Source organism: Manacus candei, unplaced genomic scaffold (assembly GCF_025592945.1).
Source record: "Manacus candei isolate 608988 ecotype Guabito, Panama unplaced genomic scaffold, ASM2559294v1 h1tg000003l, whole genome shotgun sequence".
NCBI classification, from domain to species: Eukaryota; Metazoa; Chordata; class Aves; order Passeriformes; family Pipridae; genus Manacus; species Manacus candei.
This window is the reverse complement of record NW_026138051.1, coordinates 18,378,202-18,395,799: the sequence shown is the minus strand read 5'-3', so window position 1 is coordinate 18,395,799 and position 17,598 is coordinate 18,378,202. Positions and strand designations below refer to the sequence as shown.

At 55.1% G+C, this 17,598-nt stretch overlaps 1 protein-coding gene across 8 annotated transcripts in view; it reads left to right on the top strand.

The window, feature by feature from the left end:
* ZNF185 (zinc finger protein 185 with LIM domain) overlaps window positions 1-14,575 on the top strand; it is a 43,019-nt gene extending 28,444 nt beyond the window's left edge. For 3 of the 8 annotated variants that reach the window (XM_051790703.1, XM_051790712.1, XM_051790727.1), the window contains 15 exons: window positions 684-767; window positions 1,162-1,239; window positions 1,388-1,501; window positions 2,313-2,396; window positions 2,973-3,053; window positions 3,804-3,893; window positions 4,374-4,526; window positions 5,495-5,587; window positions 5,809-5,904; window positions 6,936-7,001; window positions 8,641-8,709; window positions 10,809-10,889; window positions 11,662-11,764; window positions 12,346-12,444; window positions 13,158-14,575. In XM_051790703.1, coding sequence (XP_051646663.1) covers window positions 684-767; window positions 1,162-1,239; window positions 1,388-1,501; window positions 2,313-2,396; window positions 2,973-3,053; window positions 3,804-3,893; window positions 4,374-4,526; window positions 5,495-5,587; window positions 5,809-5,904; window positions 6,936-7,001; window positions 8,641-8,709; window positions 10,809-10,889; window positions 11,662-11,764; window positions 12,346-12,444 — 1,291 coding nt within the window. In that variant the 3' untranslated portion in view covers window positions 13,158-14,575. The remainder of the gene's footprint in view (window positions 1-683; window positions 768-1,161; window positions 1,240-1,387; window positions 1,502-2,312; window positions 2,397-2,972; window positions 3,054-3,803; window positions 3,894-4,373; window positions 4,527-5,494; window positions 5,588-5,808; window positions 5,905-6,935; window positions 7,002-8,640; window positions 8,710-10,808; window positions 10,890-11,661; window positions 11,765-12,345; window positions 12,445-13,157) is intronic. The other 5 variants (XM_051790721.1, XM_051790735.1, XM_051790753.1 and 2 more) reach the window with 5 other exon arrangements.
* Window positions 14,576-17,598: the final 3,023 nt, after the last annotated feature.

Below are 17,598 nucleotides of genomic sequence, written 5' to 3'. Positions count from 1 at the left end.
GCTGTCAGGCATTGGAACTGCCCAGGGAGGTGGTGGATCCCCATCCCTGGGGGTGCCTAAGGAAGGCCTGGCTGTGGCACTCAGAGCTCTGGGCTGGGGACAAGGTGGGGGTCGGGCACAGGGGGGGACTGGATGGTCCTGGAGGGCTTTTCCAGGAGCAGATTCAGCAGCTTTTAGCACTGATCTCAAAGGTGTCTCCATCCCACAGGATTTTGGAGCATCTCCTCCCCTGACACTGTCGGAGGCAGGGCAGAGTTGCTGCTGTGGTCAGCAAACACTGATTTCCCTGGAGCTGCTTTTCTCTCTTATTTATCCATTATTTTGGGACTTTACTCCATGGATTGGCTCATCAAAGCTCTTGAGCTGAGCAGATTTCAAGGACAGGGCTTGGAGCAACCTGGGACAGCGGAAGGTGTCCCTGCCCATGGCAGAGGGTGGGACTGGATGAGCTTTGAGGTCCTTCCCAACCCAAACCAGTCCCTGATTCCATGTTCCACCAACAGCCTCTCTTCTTCTGGATTAGGGAGAGTGACAATGGGGCTTTCTGGGGGAAAATCAGTTCCCTGAGACAATTCCTTTCTGTTTTCTGGGCTGATAAAACTGCAGTGTTGTGATTCCATACAAACCCCCCTCAAAGCCTCTGGAAAGTTGTCAAGCTGGAAACTCCTTGGTTTTTTGGACAGGTCCAGCTTGCAGCCTGATGTCCCTTTTCCTCCCACTGAGAGAGCCCCTGTGCACAGAGAGGACACGGAATATTCCTTTAAAAGGTAGGAGTGGGGTGAATTTAGTGGGCTGAGGATTAAGGGAAACCTGAATGGGCAGGCACAGAAAGAGGCTCCTTCTCCCAGCTTTTGCCCCGAGGATGGAGGCAACTGAGGTTTAAATCCTTCTCCATCTCCTATGACACAAGCCACAGCCTCCAGACTTTTCCTCCTCTTGGTGGGGTTCAGTCAGTCCCTTTTTATTCCCTGATAATCCAGTGGAATGTTCAGGGATGCTGGAGTGGCAGCAGGGATATGTGGAAGCAGCTGGAATATATGGGAATGCAACTGTTGTGACAGAAAGAAGGTCCTGGTGCAGGTTGGCACAAGCCCTGCCTGGTGAGCAGAGTATCCTCCAGTGCCAGTTTTTAGGGATGTGATGGGCCTTTCTGGTTGGCAGGTCTGTCCTGGGGTACGAGGAGAGGAGCAGCTCCACCAGCCCTGAGGGCCCAGCACAGCTCCAGCCCCACTGGAACGAGTAAGGACTGGGATGACTGGGGTGTTGGCTCTTCTGGGATGTTGGGAATAGCTCTGGCCTGGTGGCTCCTGTCCTGGGAATGGGTGTCTTCCCCCCCAACCCCAGCAGGGATTTTCTCCACTGCCTTAATCATGGATCTTTATTTTAGGTTTTCAGGCTCAACCAGCCTCACTGAGAGGGGCCAAGGACCTGCTAGCCATGGTGCCCACCCAGAGCTGCCCAGGGCACAGGAACCCACAGCCCATGAGCCTGGCATGGTCGGGTAAGGAACTGGATAATCCCCCTGCCTTTTCCTGTAGGATGAGGGTTCATTCCTTGCGTGTCTTCCCCCACGTACACACACTCATAAAATCCTGTCCCAGGCTTCTGTTTTAAAAATCTTCTCCCAGGCTCCTCTTTTCATGGAATCATGGAATTGTTACGGTGGGAAAAAACCTCTAAAGTCACCAAGTCCAACCATCAACCAGCACCACCACCGTGGTCACCGACCCGTGGCCTCAAGTGCCACATCCACCCATTTTCTGAGTATTCCCAGGGATGGGGACTCCACCACTGCCCTGGGCAACCTGTTCCAGTGCTTTACAACCCTTTCCACGAAGAAATTTTCCCTGATATCCAACCTAAACCTCCACTTGTGCAACGTGGGGGCATTTTTGTGCCTGATTCTAGCGCCGCTTCTACTGGGTGAACCTTTTGTCAGGGTTTTATAGGAAAACCTGGGAGAAAAGATCCTCCTTAGCTGGAGCCAGCAAACCCTGTCCAGCTGGACTGCCAGGATTTGCTGCCTAGACCTTAAATTTGGGAGCAGAGCCTGTCTCTAGGGACATGTGCCAACAGAAGCAATAAAATTTGGCATGGGGTGACACCTCTGTGGTAACCCTGGGTCTCTGAACTTCCCCAGGCAGGGCTGAGTGTCCAAATGGAAGGACTTTGAGGGTTTCTTTGCTTTTGTCCATATTTTCCCCCTAAATTTGAGAGAGTTGAGGCCTTTGGTCAAATTGGGCTTCCTCACCTGTGTCTCAGTGAGCAACATCTTCACCCGGAGGTGTAAAGCAGAGTGTTCCTCTCCCCAGGTCCCAGGACAGCACTGGTGGGAGCAGGGACATGGACAAGGGGATGTCATTCCATGTGAGGAGCGAAGAATTCATGGAAAGAAGGCAAGAGAAAGACTGGGATTTGCTTTTCCTGGTGGGAGAACACGGAGGGATTTGCTGCAGGGGGTTCTGGAGGAGGGACTGAGGGTGCTGGGGCTGGGGCTGGGAGTCTCCACGCTGGGAGGAGGGAGCTGAGGACCCAAACAAGGCCATCTCACACCCTGAGCAGACTGAAACAGAACACAGGACTGCTGGATAACCCATAATAGTTGCAACTAAACACCCAGAATTCAGGTGTCAGGTTTGGGAAGGGTGAACAGGGAACTGAAGCCCATCAGGAGCTTTATTTCTCTTTCCTTTCAGCCCCTGTTTTCTAACAGGTCTGGATTTTCCCTCTGTCTTGTTTCTCTTTGGATTATCTGAGGACGTGATTTCATGGTGAACATGGTGGTGGGGCTGAGTTGAGGGTGGGACTTGATGATCTTGGAGGGCTTTTCCAACCTGAACGATTCCATGATTCCATCTGGCACATTCCTATGGAGGGATATTGCACTTTTCTTGAGGCTGCATCTACATCCCACAGGAATTCTGGGCACAGTGGTGCTTCTGCAGACTCTAAAGGGTCTCCTGTCTTGGCAGGTCCAGCTCTGGACCTGGAGGAAGCAGCACTCCTGCTCCAGAGACCCCACGTGCCAACGAGTCGGAGCCACGCCGGGACAGGTGGGGAGTCAGGGAACCAGGATAGTGCCTCCCATCCCCAGAGTTCTCCTGCTACCCTGTCCAAAGGCATCACAAATGCTCATTTCTTGGCTTAGTGAATTCCCAAACCAACATAAACTGCCAGGGCCACCTTTGCCCCCTCATCCCAGACCCTCAGCACTGCAGGGATTTCACACAGGAGTTGTTGCAGCTGAACATCAGAAGGATGTGGAGCTGCTGGAGGAGTCCAGAGGAGGCCACAGAGATGCTCCAAGGGCTGGAGCCCCTCTGCTCTGGAGCCAGGCTGGGAGAGCTGGGGGGTTCCCCTGGAGAAGGATCCAGGGAGAGCTGAGAGCCCCTTGCAGGGCCTAAAGGGGCTCCAGGAGAGCTGGAGAGGGACTGGGGACAAGGGATGGAGGGACAGGACACAGGGAATGGCTTCCCACTGCCAGAGGGCAGGGATAGATGGGATATTGGGGAGGAATTGTTGGTTGTGAGGGTGGGGAGGTGCTGGAATGGATTTCCCAGAGAAGCTGTGGCTGCCTCTGGATCCCTGGAAGTGTCCAAGGCCAGGTTGGAGCAACCTGGGCTAGTGGAAGGTGTCCCTGCCCACGGCAGGGGGTGGAACTGGATGATCTTTGAGGTCCCTTCCAGCACAAACCATTCTGGGATTTTAGGATTCTATAACCACGGTGTCCCTGCATTTCCTCCCTCAGAGGACAGGCTCAGACACAGGTTCTGGAGCTGATGCAGCTCTTTCCTCCCCCCCAGGGTCACTCCAGCCCACGAGGATCAAACCATCCCCACCACAGACGGTCCCCAGGACTGGAGGCACAGTGAGCCTGGCCCAGGGGCAGCCAGGTACAGTGGGAATATCCCTTTGTTTCTGCCATCAGTGGCTCCCAAACCACCGTCCTGTGCCTTTCCTGCTCCTTGATACACACCTGGCTGAAGTCCTGGCCCCAGTAAATGTGCCTAATCTGATGATATTCACCAAAGGAATATAGAAAGGAATTGTTGGCTGTGAGGGTGGGGAGGCCCTGGCACAGGTTGCCCAGAGAAGCTGTGGCTGCCCCATCCCTGGAAGTGTCCAAGGCCAGGCTGGAGCAACCTGGGCTAGTGGAAGGTGTCCCTGGTGGAATGAAATGAGCTTTGAGGTCCCTCCCAACCCAAACTACTTTGGGATTCTGTGTTTCTCTTAACAAAATCGTGTTCCAGGTTCTCCTTCTTGCCTGTAGGAAGAGGCAGGATCCAGCCTTGGCAAACCCTGAGCCCCTGTGTGAGGGGGGCAGAGCACAGGCAGTCATTGGCTTTATGGTCAAATTGGTTTTAATTCTTCAGCAGGTCTGACTTCAGCTCCAGAGAGAGTGTTCTCAGTGCCCATGAGAGCCAACACCCTGTGCCCCTGTACCAGGACCCCCAGCCCTTCTTTGGGACAGCTCCCAGCCACAGGATCCCGGCCTACGTGGACAGCCAAGTGTTCAGCACCAGGAGGTGAGGGTTTGGGGATGGAGGGTTTGGGGGTGGAAGGTTTGGGCATGGAGGGTTTAAGATGCAGAGGCAGGGAAAGCTGCTGGTCCAGAATGATCTGACAGAAACTCTGCTCCAGGTTGTACCATCGAGGAGTGAGAACAGGATTTTGTTCCCGGAGGGAACAGGAGTATTAAATCATCATGGATTTGGGCCTGTCACAGGACTGTGCACCTGGGACAAAGTACAACATGAGGAACTTTGGGGAAGACATTCCTACCTCACCAGCAGCAGCTCTAGGCCTTGGAATTAAAATCCTCCTGAGAGCCTTGAGATCCTCCTCAACTCAGCTGGCAGGGTTGGAGACAACATTTCACAGAATCAGGGAATCATGGAATGGTTTGGGCTGGAAACCTTAAAGCCCATCCAGTTCCACCCCCTGCCATGGACAGGGACACCTTCCACTAGCCCAGGTTGCTCCAAACCCCATCCAACCTGGCCTTGGACACTTCCAGGGATGGGGCAGCCACAGCTTCTCTGGGCAACCTGTGACAGCACCTCCCCACCCTCCCAGCCAGGAATTCCTTCCCAATATCCCACCTAACCCTGCCCTCCCATGACCATCAGCCATGGGCTCATTTTCCCTGTGGAAAGAGCCTGAGCTGTGCCCATGGGTTAAAGCCATTCTTCTAAGGATTTCTGGCTTGGGAAAGGGAAAATGGGCAGGGCTGGCAGCATGTGGAGGGGGTGCAGTGGGAAGGAAACAATCTTGGATATGTTCATTGGATATGTCCCGATGCTCAGGGGTTGGGTTTGGGGGCTGCTCTCCTGGGCATGGAATGTGGGGTGTGGAGGGAATGCACCATGGAATCCCTGTGGTTGGAAAAGACCTCTGAGATGATCGACAGCCAGCAAACAGAGCCATGGTGGGCACTGCTGGGTGGGGATTCCGGGCACTACAACGTGCTCAGGGCTTTGCTCTTCCTCGCCAGGCCCACCCTGGATCCCGAAGGGAGAGTTTCCGACGGGAGCAGCCGATCCGACGGGGCCAGGGGGCACGGGGAGTTCACCCCCCCGGCTGGGCGGTGAGTCAGGGGGGGCATCCAGACCTTCCAAACCCCAAACCACCCCACTGCTCCCTCTGCTCATCCCCTGGGATGTCCCGATTCCCCGAGCGGGCAATGCCTGTGGAGCGTGGGGGAGTTCGGGGCCCAGCAGGGACATTCAGCCAAGATTCCCAGCACTTGTGAGGATCCCTCACGTGCCCAGGATCAGAGCCTGAGGCTGCCCCACTTCCTTCCCACAGCCACGACTCCCTTCCCAGAGATCCCAGCATGTCCATGGCCCAGAGAAGCCACAGGGTGCCGTTCTACATGGACAGCCTGAACTACAACAGCACCAGGTAAAGGGGCAGCTGTGGTGGTTGTGAGGGAAACTTCCATGAAATCTGGGGAAGAGAAGCCAGGAAGCAAAGCCAAGAGCTAAGAGAGAAACGGTTTCCAGGGAGTGGAAACCATTCCAGAGGCACAGACCTACTCTTAAAGCATTCCTAGCAAAAGCTGCCCAGCACAGGGCCTGGAATAGATCCATCTCTGGTCTCTGGAGGTTTCCCAGATGCAGAGGATGCCAGAGCAGAGGGGCAGGAGGATGGAGAGCTGGTGCCTGGCCAAGAACTGGCTTTTGCTACAGGAAAAAAGAGCTCAAAGTGAAGAGAGACGTTGAGAGACAAGATCAGTGTCCCCAGAAAGTCCCCAGAAAATCAATGATCAAATGACTGAACTGCTCCCAGAAGGGGGCTGTTGGAAGGGCAGGAGCTATCCAGTATGGAATACCATTGCCCAGGGCTTCCTGCAGTCCCTCCTGGCAGTGCCAGCCCACCCACGTGTATGGGGCCACCACGGGGCTGAGCGTTGGATCTGGACTGGGCACTATGTTGTGGGTGTGAAGGGGAGGCACAGAATCCCTGGATAGCCTTGGAATGGCTCCAGGAAAGAGCAGCCTCCTCCCTGCAAGGCAAACAGCCCAGGTCTCATGGCTGAGCCAATGGGCCAGGCTGTTTTCCATAGTTTTGCCACCTTTCCCCTTCTGCAGCTTTTCCAAGGACTGGCCTGGGGACAGTGGTGTTGGCTTTGGCCACCACGGCCCAGCTGCTCCTCTCCTGCTGCACATCCCGTGCCAAATCCCTCCAGAGCTGCTCCCATTCAGGCTGCCTGACTCACTTGGAGTCTGTCCTTATTGGAAGATCTTATTGTCCTTATTGATCATCTCTCCCATGGCCCTATAAATGAGACTTTTCCAAACCCCTTCTCCAGGGAGCTGGTTTGGTGCCAGTTAAGGGCTGTGAGATGAACCTGCCCTCCCAGCAGCAGGGGTAGGTCCTCTCCTGCCAGCTTGGCTCCTGTGGTGGCTCACAGATTTTCCCTCTCCCACCAGGCTCCTCTCCAGTTCCAGTGAGAGGCTCTCCAGCCCCGGGTTCCATCCTGACTCCAGCACTGCCGGGTAAAGAGCCAAGGGGGCACAGAGCCATCCTGGGAGGGGGGGCATCCCAGCCTTTGGCACCTGTGCCAGCAGGACCAGGGCAGTGCCCGTCCCTGTGCTGGCACTGCTGAGGCATCTCCAGTGCTGGGGCAGTTTTGGGCCCCTCACAAGAAGGACATGAGGGGCTGGAGCGTGTCCAGGGAAGGGAACGGAGCTGGGAAGGGGCTGGAGCAGCAGGAGGCTGAGGGAGATGGGGGGGCTCAGCCTGGAGAAAAGGAGGCTCAGGGGGGACCTTCTGGCTCTGCAACTCCCTGACAGGAGGGGGGAGCCGGGGGGGTCGGGCTCTGCTCCCAGGGAACAAGGGATAGGAGGAGAGGGAACGGCCTCCAGCTGTGCCAGGGGAGGGTTAGGTGGGATACTGGAAAACTTTCATCATGGACAGGGTTGTCCAGCCCTGGCACAGCTGCCCAGGGCAGGGGTGGAGTCCCCATCCGTTGGAAGTGTTCAGAAAACTTGTGGATGTGACCCCTGGGCACATGGCTTAGTGGTGACCATGGTGGTGCTGCTGGGCTGACGGTTGGACTTGGGGATCTTTTCCAACCTTAACAATCCTGGGATCCTATCTAAAGTTATTCAGTAGCTCAGACCCAGCTCTCCATCAATATTCCACATTAGAATCTGAGATGAGAGTGTCTTAAGGGAGGAATTCTTCCCTGGGAGAGTGGTGAGGTGCTGGAATGGATTTCCCAGAGAAGCTGTGGCTGCCCCATCCCTGGAAGTGTCCAAGGCCAGGTTGGATGGGGCTTGGAGCAACTTGGGCTGGTGGAAGGTGTCCCTGCCCATGGGGTGGAACAAGATGAGCTTTAAGGTCCTTTTAGATGATCTTTAAGGGCCCTTCCAACCCAAACCATTCTGGGATTCATGTTTCTGTGACACAGAAAGTGTTTTTTCTCAGTTAAAAAAATACAAAGAAGAACTTTTCTTTCCTCAGCTGTGCCAGGGCTTAGTTTGCCCGTGTAAGGAGAGAGGATTAATTGTAGCTTTTCGGCAGCAGTGAAAATGCCCCGCGGAGAAAGAGCCTGATGAGTTCGTGTCGTGGTTGCAGGCAGAGCGGGGGGCACAGGGCAGAGCTGGGGGCACAGGGCAGAGCTCAGCCTGGGCACAGATGCACGCACAGGGGGCATGGAATTCTGAAACCGGGAGCGGGGAGAGGCGGGGATATGAATATGCAAAGGGAGCAAAACCATCCCCAGACAAACCAGCGCTGGCTGAAAACCCTGGGGACATTCCAGAGGCGGAGCAGCGCCGGGAAGCAGCGCTGTGCCAGCCGGGTTTGGTGCCCGCGGGCAGAACCGCCAGCTCTCTCCGCGCTCATTGTGTGCGTAATCCTGACACGAGCTGGGGAGGATTTATCCCTGCAAAACCGGCGGATAACCGGATGAAAGGGTTACATTATGCATCCCATTCTTCCTAATTAACTTGATTTGTTTTGGTGGGGTAATTAGAGGAGCGTATTAGGTGTTCTTTAGCAACAGTGCCCGCTCTCCGGGATTTATCCCGGGACAGCAGCATCCCCTCCCGTGGCCCGGCACACACACGCGTGGTCTCTCATTAGCTCCACTCTTTTCTCATGCAAATGCTTCCCGTTCTGGTTCCTCAGGAGAGGGATCCTCTTTGTGAAGGAGTACGTGAACACCGGCGGCTTTCCAGCCTCCCCACGCTACGGAAGGTACGAGGAGCGGCCGGGGACACTCGTGTGTCCCCCCCGTGTCACACACTCGTGTGTCCCCCCGTGTCACACACTCGTGTCACCCCCGTGTCACACACTCGTGTGTCCCCCCCGTGTCACACACTCGTGTCACCCCCGTGTCACACACTCGTGTGTCCCCCCCGTGTCACACACTCGTGTGTCCCCCCCGTGTCACACACTCGTGTGTCCCCCCCGTGTCACACACTCGTGTCACCCCCGTGTCACACACTCGTGTGTCCCCCCCGTGTCACACACTCGTATCACCCCCGTGTCACACACTCGTGTCCCCCCGTGTCACACACTCGTGTGTCCCCCCCGTGTCACACACTCGTGTCCCCCCGTGTCACACACTCGTGTGTCCCCCCCGTGTCACACACTCGTGTGTCCCCCCCGTGTCACACACTCGTGTGTCCCCCCCGTGTCACACACTCGTGTCCCCCCGTGTCACACACTCGTGTGTCCCCCCCGTGTCACACACTCGTGTGTCCCCTGCGTGTCACACACTCGTGTGTCCCCCCCGTGTCACACACTCGTGTGTGTCCCCCGTGTCACACACTCGTGTCCCCCCCGTGTCACACACTCGTGTGTGTCCCCCGTGTCACACACTCGTGTCCCCCCCGTGTCACACACACGCGTGCCCAGCCCAGCTCACACCTTTGCCAGCTCACACCTCCCACCCGGCTCCAGGGGCTGGAGCACTCGGTGTTCCGCAGTTAATTAGCCCTGTTAATTGGGGAGCAGAGTTTTGCTGGGTGAGGACCCGTTGTGACAGCTCCTCCCTCTGTCCCACCGCTCCCAGGGGGCAGGGAAGCTCCCCTCGGAGCGGGGTGCTCTCTGAGGTGGGTGCAAACACCACCCTGCAGGTTTTTCAGGCTGCATATTTGGCCACCGTGAGGCTTCACCGGGCACCTGAACACGGAAACAAAGGGTTGGAAGTGGGGAGCAAAACGTGGAGGTTTGGGGTTCTCGCTCAAAAAAAGTTATTTTTTGAGTTTAAAAAAGTTAAATTAGGCTGTTTTCAAGCTTAAATCTTCAGTCTTCTGTGTTCTGCTTGAAGGTAACTGAGTGAAGCTGCTCCAGACTGGCAGCAGCGTGGCCCAGAGCAGGGTTTGGCCCGATGTAAATCATCCTTCCAGTGCTGTGGCACCAGTTAACCCCAGTTTGATGCTCCCCCGCTGGCACTGAGCCTCCCTCAGCGCTGTGCTGGCATTCCTGGGGGAGCTGATTACAGCCTGGAAATCTCCAGCCTGTCCTGGAGCTCAGCAAAGCTGCTGTCAGCAGCCCAAGATAAGCCAAATATCCAGGAAAGCCAGGCAGGGAGGGAACACTCAGCTGGGTGAGACTGGGGATGTGCTCCCTGCCTTTTCCTGCAGAATAGGGCAAGGTTTGGGAGTTCAGTGAGCAATGAAAACAGGTCCTATTTCCAGAGAACATCCAGAGGAGTGTTGCTGGTGAGTGTTTTGGAGGCAGGATTTCACAGCTTTGCTGGTCCAGCCACCGGTGCAGGATTTTGCCAGTGGAAAATATGCTCCCCCTCCTTGTATCCCTGCTCCCAGCCCACCTAATCCTGCCTTTTCTGACTTTTTAATGAGATAACCTGGTTGGTGGATGGTCTGATGGCTGGCAAGGGGTGGGAGCATGGGGTGTGGAATATACTGGAGAAGGGAGAGAGCAGAGGGAGCTTGCACTGCCCAAGTTTTTGGCTCTTCTCAAGCCCCTTCCTGAGCTCCATTTCCCAGCTCCTGGAGTGGGACCCCCAGCACGGGCTGCCTGACCCTCTAACCAGCCCTGGAGAGGCATTTCCCTGATGGAAAGGGCAACACTAAATGATGGAGCAGGGAAAGAAACTGCTTCCTCCTGCTCCCTCCCTCCTCCAGGATGTTCCCAATGTCCCTTAGAGGTGCAGAGTTGTAATTAAAGGTGATTAAATGTCCTTCCTCGTGTCCTATGCTGACCTGCTGGGAAGGAAACTCGGGGAGCTTCTCCCCAAGGAACAGGTGCTGGGACATTCCAGATCCCTGCATTCATGATTCATGATTCCAGCTGAGATTCTCTTCCTGTGTTTTCTCCATCTCCAGTGGCAGCCTTGTGGATCTGACTGATGTGGACAGAGCCAGCTACAGCCACCACAGTTACCTGTCCCGTGCTCCCCTGCACAGGTAGGACAGGTCGGGGCTGCCTTGGGGGGCTCAGCAAACCCTGACCCAGAAATGACTGGAAGGGTTTGATTTTTTTGAGGATATTGGAGGGGGAGTTTGGTGGAACAGCAACATGGAGAGATCTTTGGAAAATACAGTGACATTGCCTTGAAGTCAGAGAGGCCATAGGAGGCCAGGAGGGTGATCAGAGGGATGGAGCAGCACTGCTGGCAGGAAAGGTTGAGAGAGTTGGGGTTGTTCAGTCTGGAGAAGAGAAGCTTTGGGGTGATCGAATTGTGGCCTGCCAGGACCTGAAAGGAGCCTGCAAGAAAGATGGAGGGAGACTATTTCCAAGGGCCTGGAGTGACAGGACACAGGGAATGGCTTCAAACTGACAGAGAGCAGGGTTAGATGGGATATTAGGAGGGAATTCTTCCCTGTGAGGGTGGGCAGGCCCTGGCACAGGTTGCCCAGAGAAGCTGTGGCTGCCCCATCCCTGGAAGTGTCCAAGGTCAGGTTGGACGGGGCTTGGAGCAACCTGGGCTGGTGGGAGATGACCTTGCCCACTTGAGGAGGGTGGAAGGAGATGACCTTTAAGGTCCCTCCCAACCCAAACCACTCCATGATTCTAAGACCTGTCCTGCACCCCTGGGACAGCACCTGTCCCTCTGTACTGTCACTTGCCACATGTGGGAGCTGGTTGCTCACAGGGGTTGGTAAAAGCCTCTGCCACCAGTGCTGGGACTGGAACCAGCTGGTGTTGCAGAGGAATCCCTCCTTCTGTCCTGCCCAGGCCCAGTGACCCCGTGTGCAGCTACTGCAGCCGGGAGATCCGAGACTGCCCCAAGATCATCATAGAGCACCTGAACATCCACTGCCACGAGTACTGCTTCAGGGTAAACCTCTCTACTGCTTCCCTGAGCTGCTGGGAATGGAGGGGGAGGGAGGATACTGGTGCAAATTCCATCCTCAGGCTTTCAGAGTGATGGATCCAGCGTGTGCCAAATGCTTGTGTCGCGTCGGGGCAAACGAAGTTGGGCAGTCCCAGGTGTTGGTTGCATCCCCACAAGTTTTTCAGGGGCTGGAATAAATGTGTGTTAGAACAAGGAGGATTCTTTATCGTTAGCAGCACACTCAGGACACCCTCATGGTGCTGTCCCTGGGGCAGACTTGCTGCTTTGTGGCCTCTGTGCCCCAACACAGGGCTGGCTGAAGCCTCAAAGCTTGCAAGGTTTACAGGGACAGTCTGTGGGGATGGGGAGGGTGGGAGGAAGAGGGATGGGGAGGGTGGGAGGAGGAGGGATGGGGAGGGTGGGAGGAGGAGGGATGGGGAGGCCTCCAGATCCATTTTGCTGTTCAGCCTCAAAGGTCACACCCTCAGCCCCTTACAAAACGATGCAGAGGTTGTTCTCTCCCTGCTGTCATTACTCTGTGGGGCTTTGGTTGCTGTCTGACTTCCTTGTTTTCCCTTTGGCAGTGTGGAATTTGCCACAAAGCAATGGGAGATCTCCTGGATAAAATATTCATCCACCGGGACATTGTGCACTGCGACAAATGCTACGAGAAACTCTTCTAGGTGAGTTTGCAGTGCCCCTTTCTGGGGTCAGCAGGGGGTGAGAGCTCAGGGTTCCCTGACTGAAGGGCATTTAAACCCTGAGAGATCCATGCTGGGATCTTCCTGTGGCCCTTCAGTGGGAAGCAGTGACCTTGTTGCAGAATTATGCTCGAGCTGGTCCTGGGGGTGTTAGTTGGAGCCAGAATCTTGGTGACAAACAGCTTCCCGGGGGTGACAGGCAGGGGCTGGCTTGAGTGATGACAGAAGTGTCCCTCAGAGGTAGAGAGTCCTCTTGGGAGGTGATTAAAGGTCCCTCCCTGTGTCCTGGACTGACCTGCTGCGGGGGGGTTGGAGCTGTAACATTCCTCTGACAGGGAGCAGCACTTCGGTGGCAGGTGCAGCTACTCCTTTGTGTAAAGATCCTTTGAGAGGAAAACCTTTGGCAAAACTGGAGCTGGACACTCTGCCAACAGATCAGTGGGTTGGACACGGTTTGGTTTTGTCTGATTAGCTGGAAGGGGCAGGAGGCACCATGGCAGCTCCTGCACTGGGTTGTAGAGGCCTCCTGTCCTCCTGCTGCTGAGAGGAGGAGGAGGAGGAGGAGGAGGGAAAGGGGCTCCTGCCTCACTGCTCCTTGTTCCTTGTAATGTGATGTGACTGGTGAGCCCATCCCTGCCCCACTGACCTCCATTCACCCTGCTCCACGTGCTCACCTGCTCCTTTTCTGCTTCCAGGGTTCTGCAGAGCTGGGAAGGCAGCCCATGGAAGTCCACAGCAGCATTGGAATATAGCTGGCAGCTCCTGACTGGCCAAGATAGCAGAATTCCTGCTCTCCTGCTTTCCTCCAGTTCTTTCCCCTCTCGCTGTCCCCTGGCCATGAGTGAGTTTAACACCCTGCCACTGTCACCTGCATGGAGACAATGATGGGAATGAGACAAGGCAGCCTCATCCTCCAGGAGCTGGTTTTCCAAAGGTCTGGGAGTCAGGCAGAGCTCCTCAGGTTTCTGGGAGCTCGTTGCCACGGGCCTTTCCTGGTTCTATTTTTCCTTCTTTCCCGTGTGCAGCCGGGCTGTGGGAGCTGGCACATGGGCACCGGGGGCCTTCAACACTACATTTGGATTCTTGGGAAGGGTTGGAATTTAGTTCTTAGCAAAAGCCTATTTCTACTTCTTTCACCCCCAAATTCAGCCTAGGAATAGCTTCTGCCTGATTTCCATTTGCTTTCCATGGGATTCCAGGAGCACTGGCAGGCTGGCTCTACTCTAATTGTGTGTCAGCTTTAATTCCTCTTCTGCCTCCTCAAGTGCTGCCTGTTTGGGAAGATAACACTGTCCTTCCCCTGCTCCTTTAACCCAGCTCTGAGGGCAGGTGTCTCATGTGCCAGAGAAGGGGCATCTCCATTCCCTCTCCCAAAAAGAGCTCCACTGAAATCCCAGTGTCCCCCCACTCCTCCCAAGGCTTTGCCCAGTGCCCCTCATGGCTGTGAATTATTTACAGCAAAAATGCTCACTCACAGAATTGAACTTCCACTCACAGAAATCAGAGTTGTGTCCTTTTAGCTCTTAATTCAGAGGCTGGGAATGCTGGATGCCAAATCCTGAAAGTCAGCCTCTGTGTTTTAAAAGAAAAACAGACTTACTGTTTTCCCATGGGAAGCATCGGGAAGCAGAGAATCCCAGAATGGTTTGGGTGGGAAGGGACCTTAAAGCCCATCCAGTCCCACTCCCTGCCAGGGGCAGGGACACCTTCCACTAGACCAGGTGGACACCAGACCTGGCATTGGACACTTCCAGGGATGGGGCAGCCACAGCTTCTCTGGGCAACCTGTGCCAGGGCCTCCCCACCCTCACAGGGAAGAATATGTGGAAACCACATCCAGAAGTTCCTTACTGGGACCGGTCCCGGGGGTGGGGGTGGACTGGTGCAGCCCCTGCTCCGCCAGGGTTGGGGGGGGATTGTTTAAAGGACCAAAGCAGAAGATAAGCTGCAGAAGGGATGTGTTCCTGGATGGTTCCATTGTTCCTGACAGCCTTACAAGGAGCAGGAGCTGTCCATGCTGTGCAGTCTCCCCCCAGCTCCGTGTCTCCTGCAGGAATTGTCTCCCCTCAGCGCTCAGCTCTAATAAACAGCCTCAGCTCTCCTGTCCCTCCCTGCCCCGTGTCTCGTGTCACATCTCCTGGCAGTGCCCTCCGAGCTCATGGGCTGGGCCATTTGTGCTCCTTGGTGGCCCATCCCAGCAGTCACCCAAGGCTCTGCAGGACGGCCTCAAAGCTGGGCTGGGCTCGGCAAATACGGGCTGCTCTTCTCCACAGATTTCAGTTGGCTGGTTGTCCTAAAAACCTGTGATTTCCTGGGGAAAGGGAACCCTGATCCCCAGTGCTCTGTGTTTGGGAGCAGCTGGGGGAGCTGGGGGGGGCTCAGCCTGGAGAAAAGGAGGTTCAGGGGGGACCTTCTGGCTCTGCAACCCCATGACAGGAGGGGGGATGTGAGGGGAGTCAGGCTCTGCTCCCAGGGAACAAGGGACAGGAGGAGAGGAAATGGCCTCAAGCTGTGCCAGGACAGGTTTAGGTTGTATGTTGGGAAAATTCCTTCCCAAAAACATTGTCCAACCCTGGCACAACTGCCCAGGGCAGGGTGGAGTCCCCATCCACCCCTGGAGGGATTTAACAGCCCTGTGGATGTGGCACTTGGGGACATGGGTCAGTGGTGGCCTTGGCAGTGCTGGGGAAGGGTTGGACTCAATGGTCTTGGAGGGCTTTTCCAACCTTTACAACTCCATAATTTACAATCCTCAGTGGGCCCTGAGCTGAGAAATCCTCCCTGTGCCCACCAAGGGGTCTGGATTGCTGGTCCTGGGGGTCCTCCTTGTCCTTTCCTCACACATTTCCTGGGGACCAAGCTCAGAACTGTCATCCATAACCCTGTGTAGCATCACAAAGGATTCAAGGGGTGTTTTTCCCCCCTTAACAACCTGTATCACCCAAAAAGAACCTCCAGCAACCCTTAAATGTTATGCTTCATGATTTGTTTTGGCCTGAACTTTGGAAAAATTACTGACCTACCCCTTATAAACAAAAAAGAAGTTTGATTTAAAGAGGGAAATCTTCCCATTTCCTGGTATCCCCATGCCTGTGGAGAAGGGTCACCTGCACACAGATTTCTCCTACATGACATATTTTCCTTCACAGAAAGATCTTATTTCACTCAGGATCCTGCTGCTTGTGGGGACAAACCCTGACTAGTTTACTTCACATGAACTCAAATATATAGTAATAATAAATATATAATAATAATATAATAAAAACTATTACAAAGTAACTTATTCGTTATTAATATATTAACACAACAACTAATAAGATACTTTATTATAAATTAATTTATAATAATTTATTATTTATTAAGAAATAATATTATATAAATACAATGTAAGTAAAATAAATACATAAATGAATGGCTATGAAACATGCTGCCAGTGACTGAACAGAGATGGAGGCAAACCCCAGCTGGCACCACAGCCACTGTGTGGTGGCACAGGGCACCCTGCTCCCAGAGATCCCGTTTTCTGCACAGTTCCAGACCTTCCCAGAACACCTGACAATTAACAGAACGACAAAATCATCTCAAGACCAGCAAAAACCAGGACAAACCTTGACAAGTGCCAGGGCTGGACTGGGTGTTCGGGCCAACTGGTACAAATAAAACAGCTTCTGCTCACAGCCCTTGGCCTTGGTGGCTGCAAAACAGCCAGTGCTTCTTATCAAAAGGTGCCAGAGGGTGTGTTTGGGAGGAAGATGTTGGAAGAATGATGGTGTTTTTATTGTTGCCTGATGAAACAGTGCCCTGAAGAGCCCTTACACTCCCCGGGGCTTCGGGAGATCCCGGCCAAGCTTTATTTGGTGTCTTTTTCCGGATCGATGCACGGGGAGAGACCCTTTCCTTCTCACTCAGCCCTTTGCCTTGCCCCTCATTCATTCCCTTTCCCCTCCTCACTCTCCCCTTTCCGCCTCTCACTCCCCCATTTTCCTCCCTTGCCCCTTTTCCTCACACTTGTCCCTTTTCCCCACACTCAACCCTTCCCCTCATTCACCTAATTTCCTCATCACTTGTCCCTTTTCCCCTCACTTGCTCCCTTTTCCCCCTCACTCTCCACTTTTCCCTCTCACCACCTGTCCCCCACTTGCTTTTCCCCAACTTGTCCCTTTCCCCCTCATCCTCTTCCCCCTCACTCCCCTTTTTCTCCTTCACTCGCCCCTTTTCCCTTCATTTGCCCCTTTTCTCCTCACTCACCCCCTTTCCCCCCAGCTGCTCCATTACCCTCTGAATCCCCTTTCCCCCTCACTGCCCCTTTCACCCCCTCACCTCCATACCTCATCCTGCACCTCATTTCCCCCACCACTCTCCCCCTTCCCCCTCACCCCCTTTTCCCCTCATTCACCCTTTTACCCTCTCGCACCCCCATGTCCCCCTTACGCACCCCTTCCCCCTCACCCCCTTTTCCCCTCACTCCCCCCATATCCCCATCACTCCCATCTTTCACCCTCTCACACCCATTCCCCCCTCAGGCCCATCCCCTCACTCCCCCCCATTGGCCCCTCACTCTCATTCCTCCGTCACTCCCCTACATTTTCCCCCAGGACCATCCTCTCATTCCCCCATTGCCCCCCTGGACTGTCCCCTCACTCCTCATTCCGCCTCTCACCCCCGTTCCCCCCTCAGGACCATCCCCTCATTCCCCCTCCTCATTCTCCATTCCCCCCTCATTCCCCCTCACTCCCCCTTCTCCCCTCATTCCCCCCTTTTCCCCATTCCCCCTCCTTCCCCATTCTCGCCTCATTCCCCCTCACTCCCCATTCCCCCACATTCCCCGCTCACTCCCATTCCCCTCACTCCCATTCCCCGCTCACTCCCATTCCCCCCATTCCCCATTCTCCCTCACTCCCTATTCCCCCTCACTCCCCATTTCTCCCTCACTCCCATTCCCCCCCCATTCCTCCCTCACTCCCCATTCCCCCCTCACTCCCATTCCCCCTCATTCCCCATTCCCCTCACTCCCATTCTCCCCCCATTCCCCCGGACCATCCCTCTCTCCCGGCCCATTCCCGGCCGCTCTCCCCGGGCCGCCTCGGGCCGTGCCGCGCACGCGCAGAGCCCCCCCCGCTCCCGCGCGCACAGCGG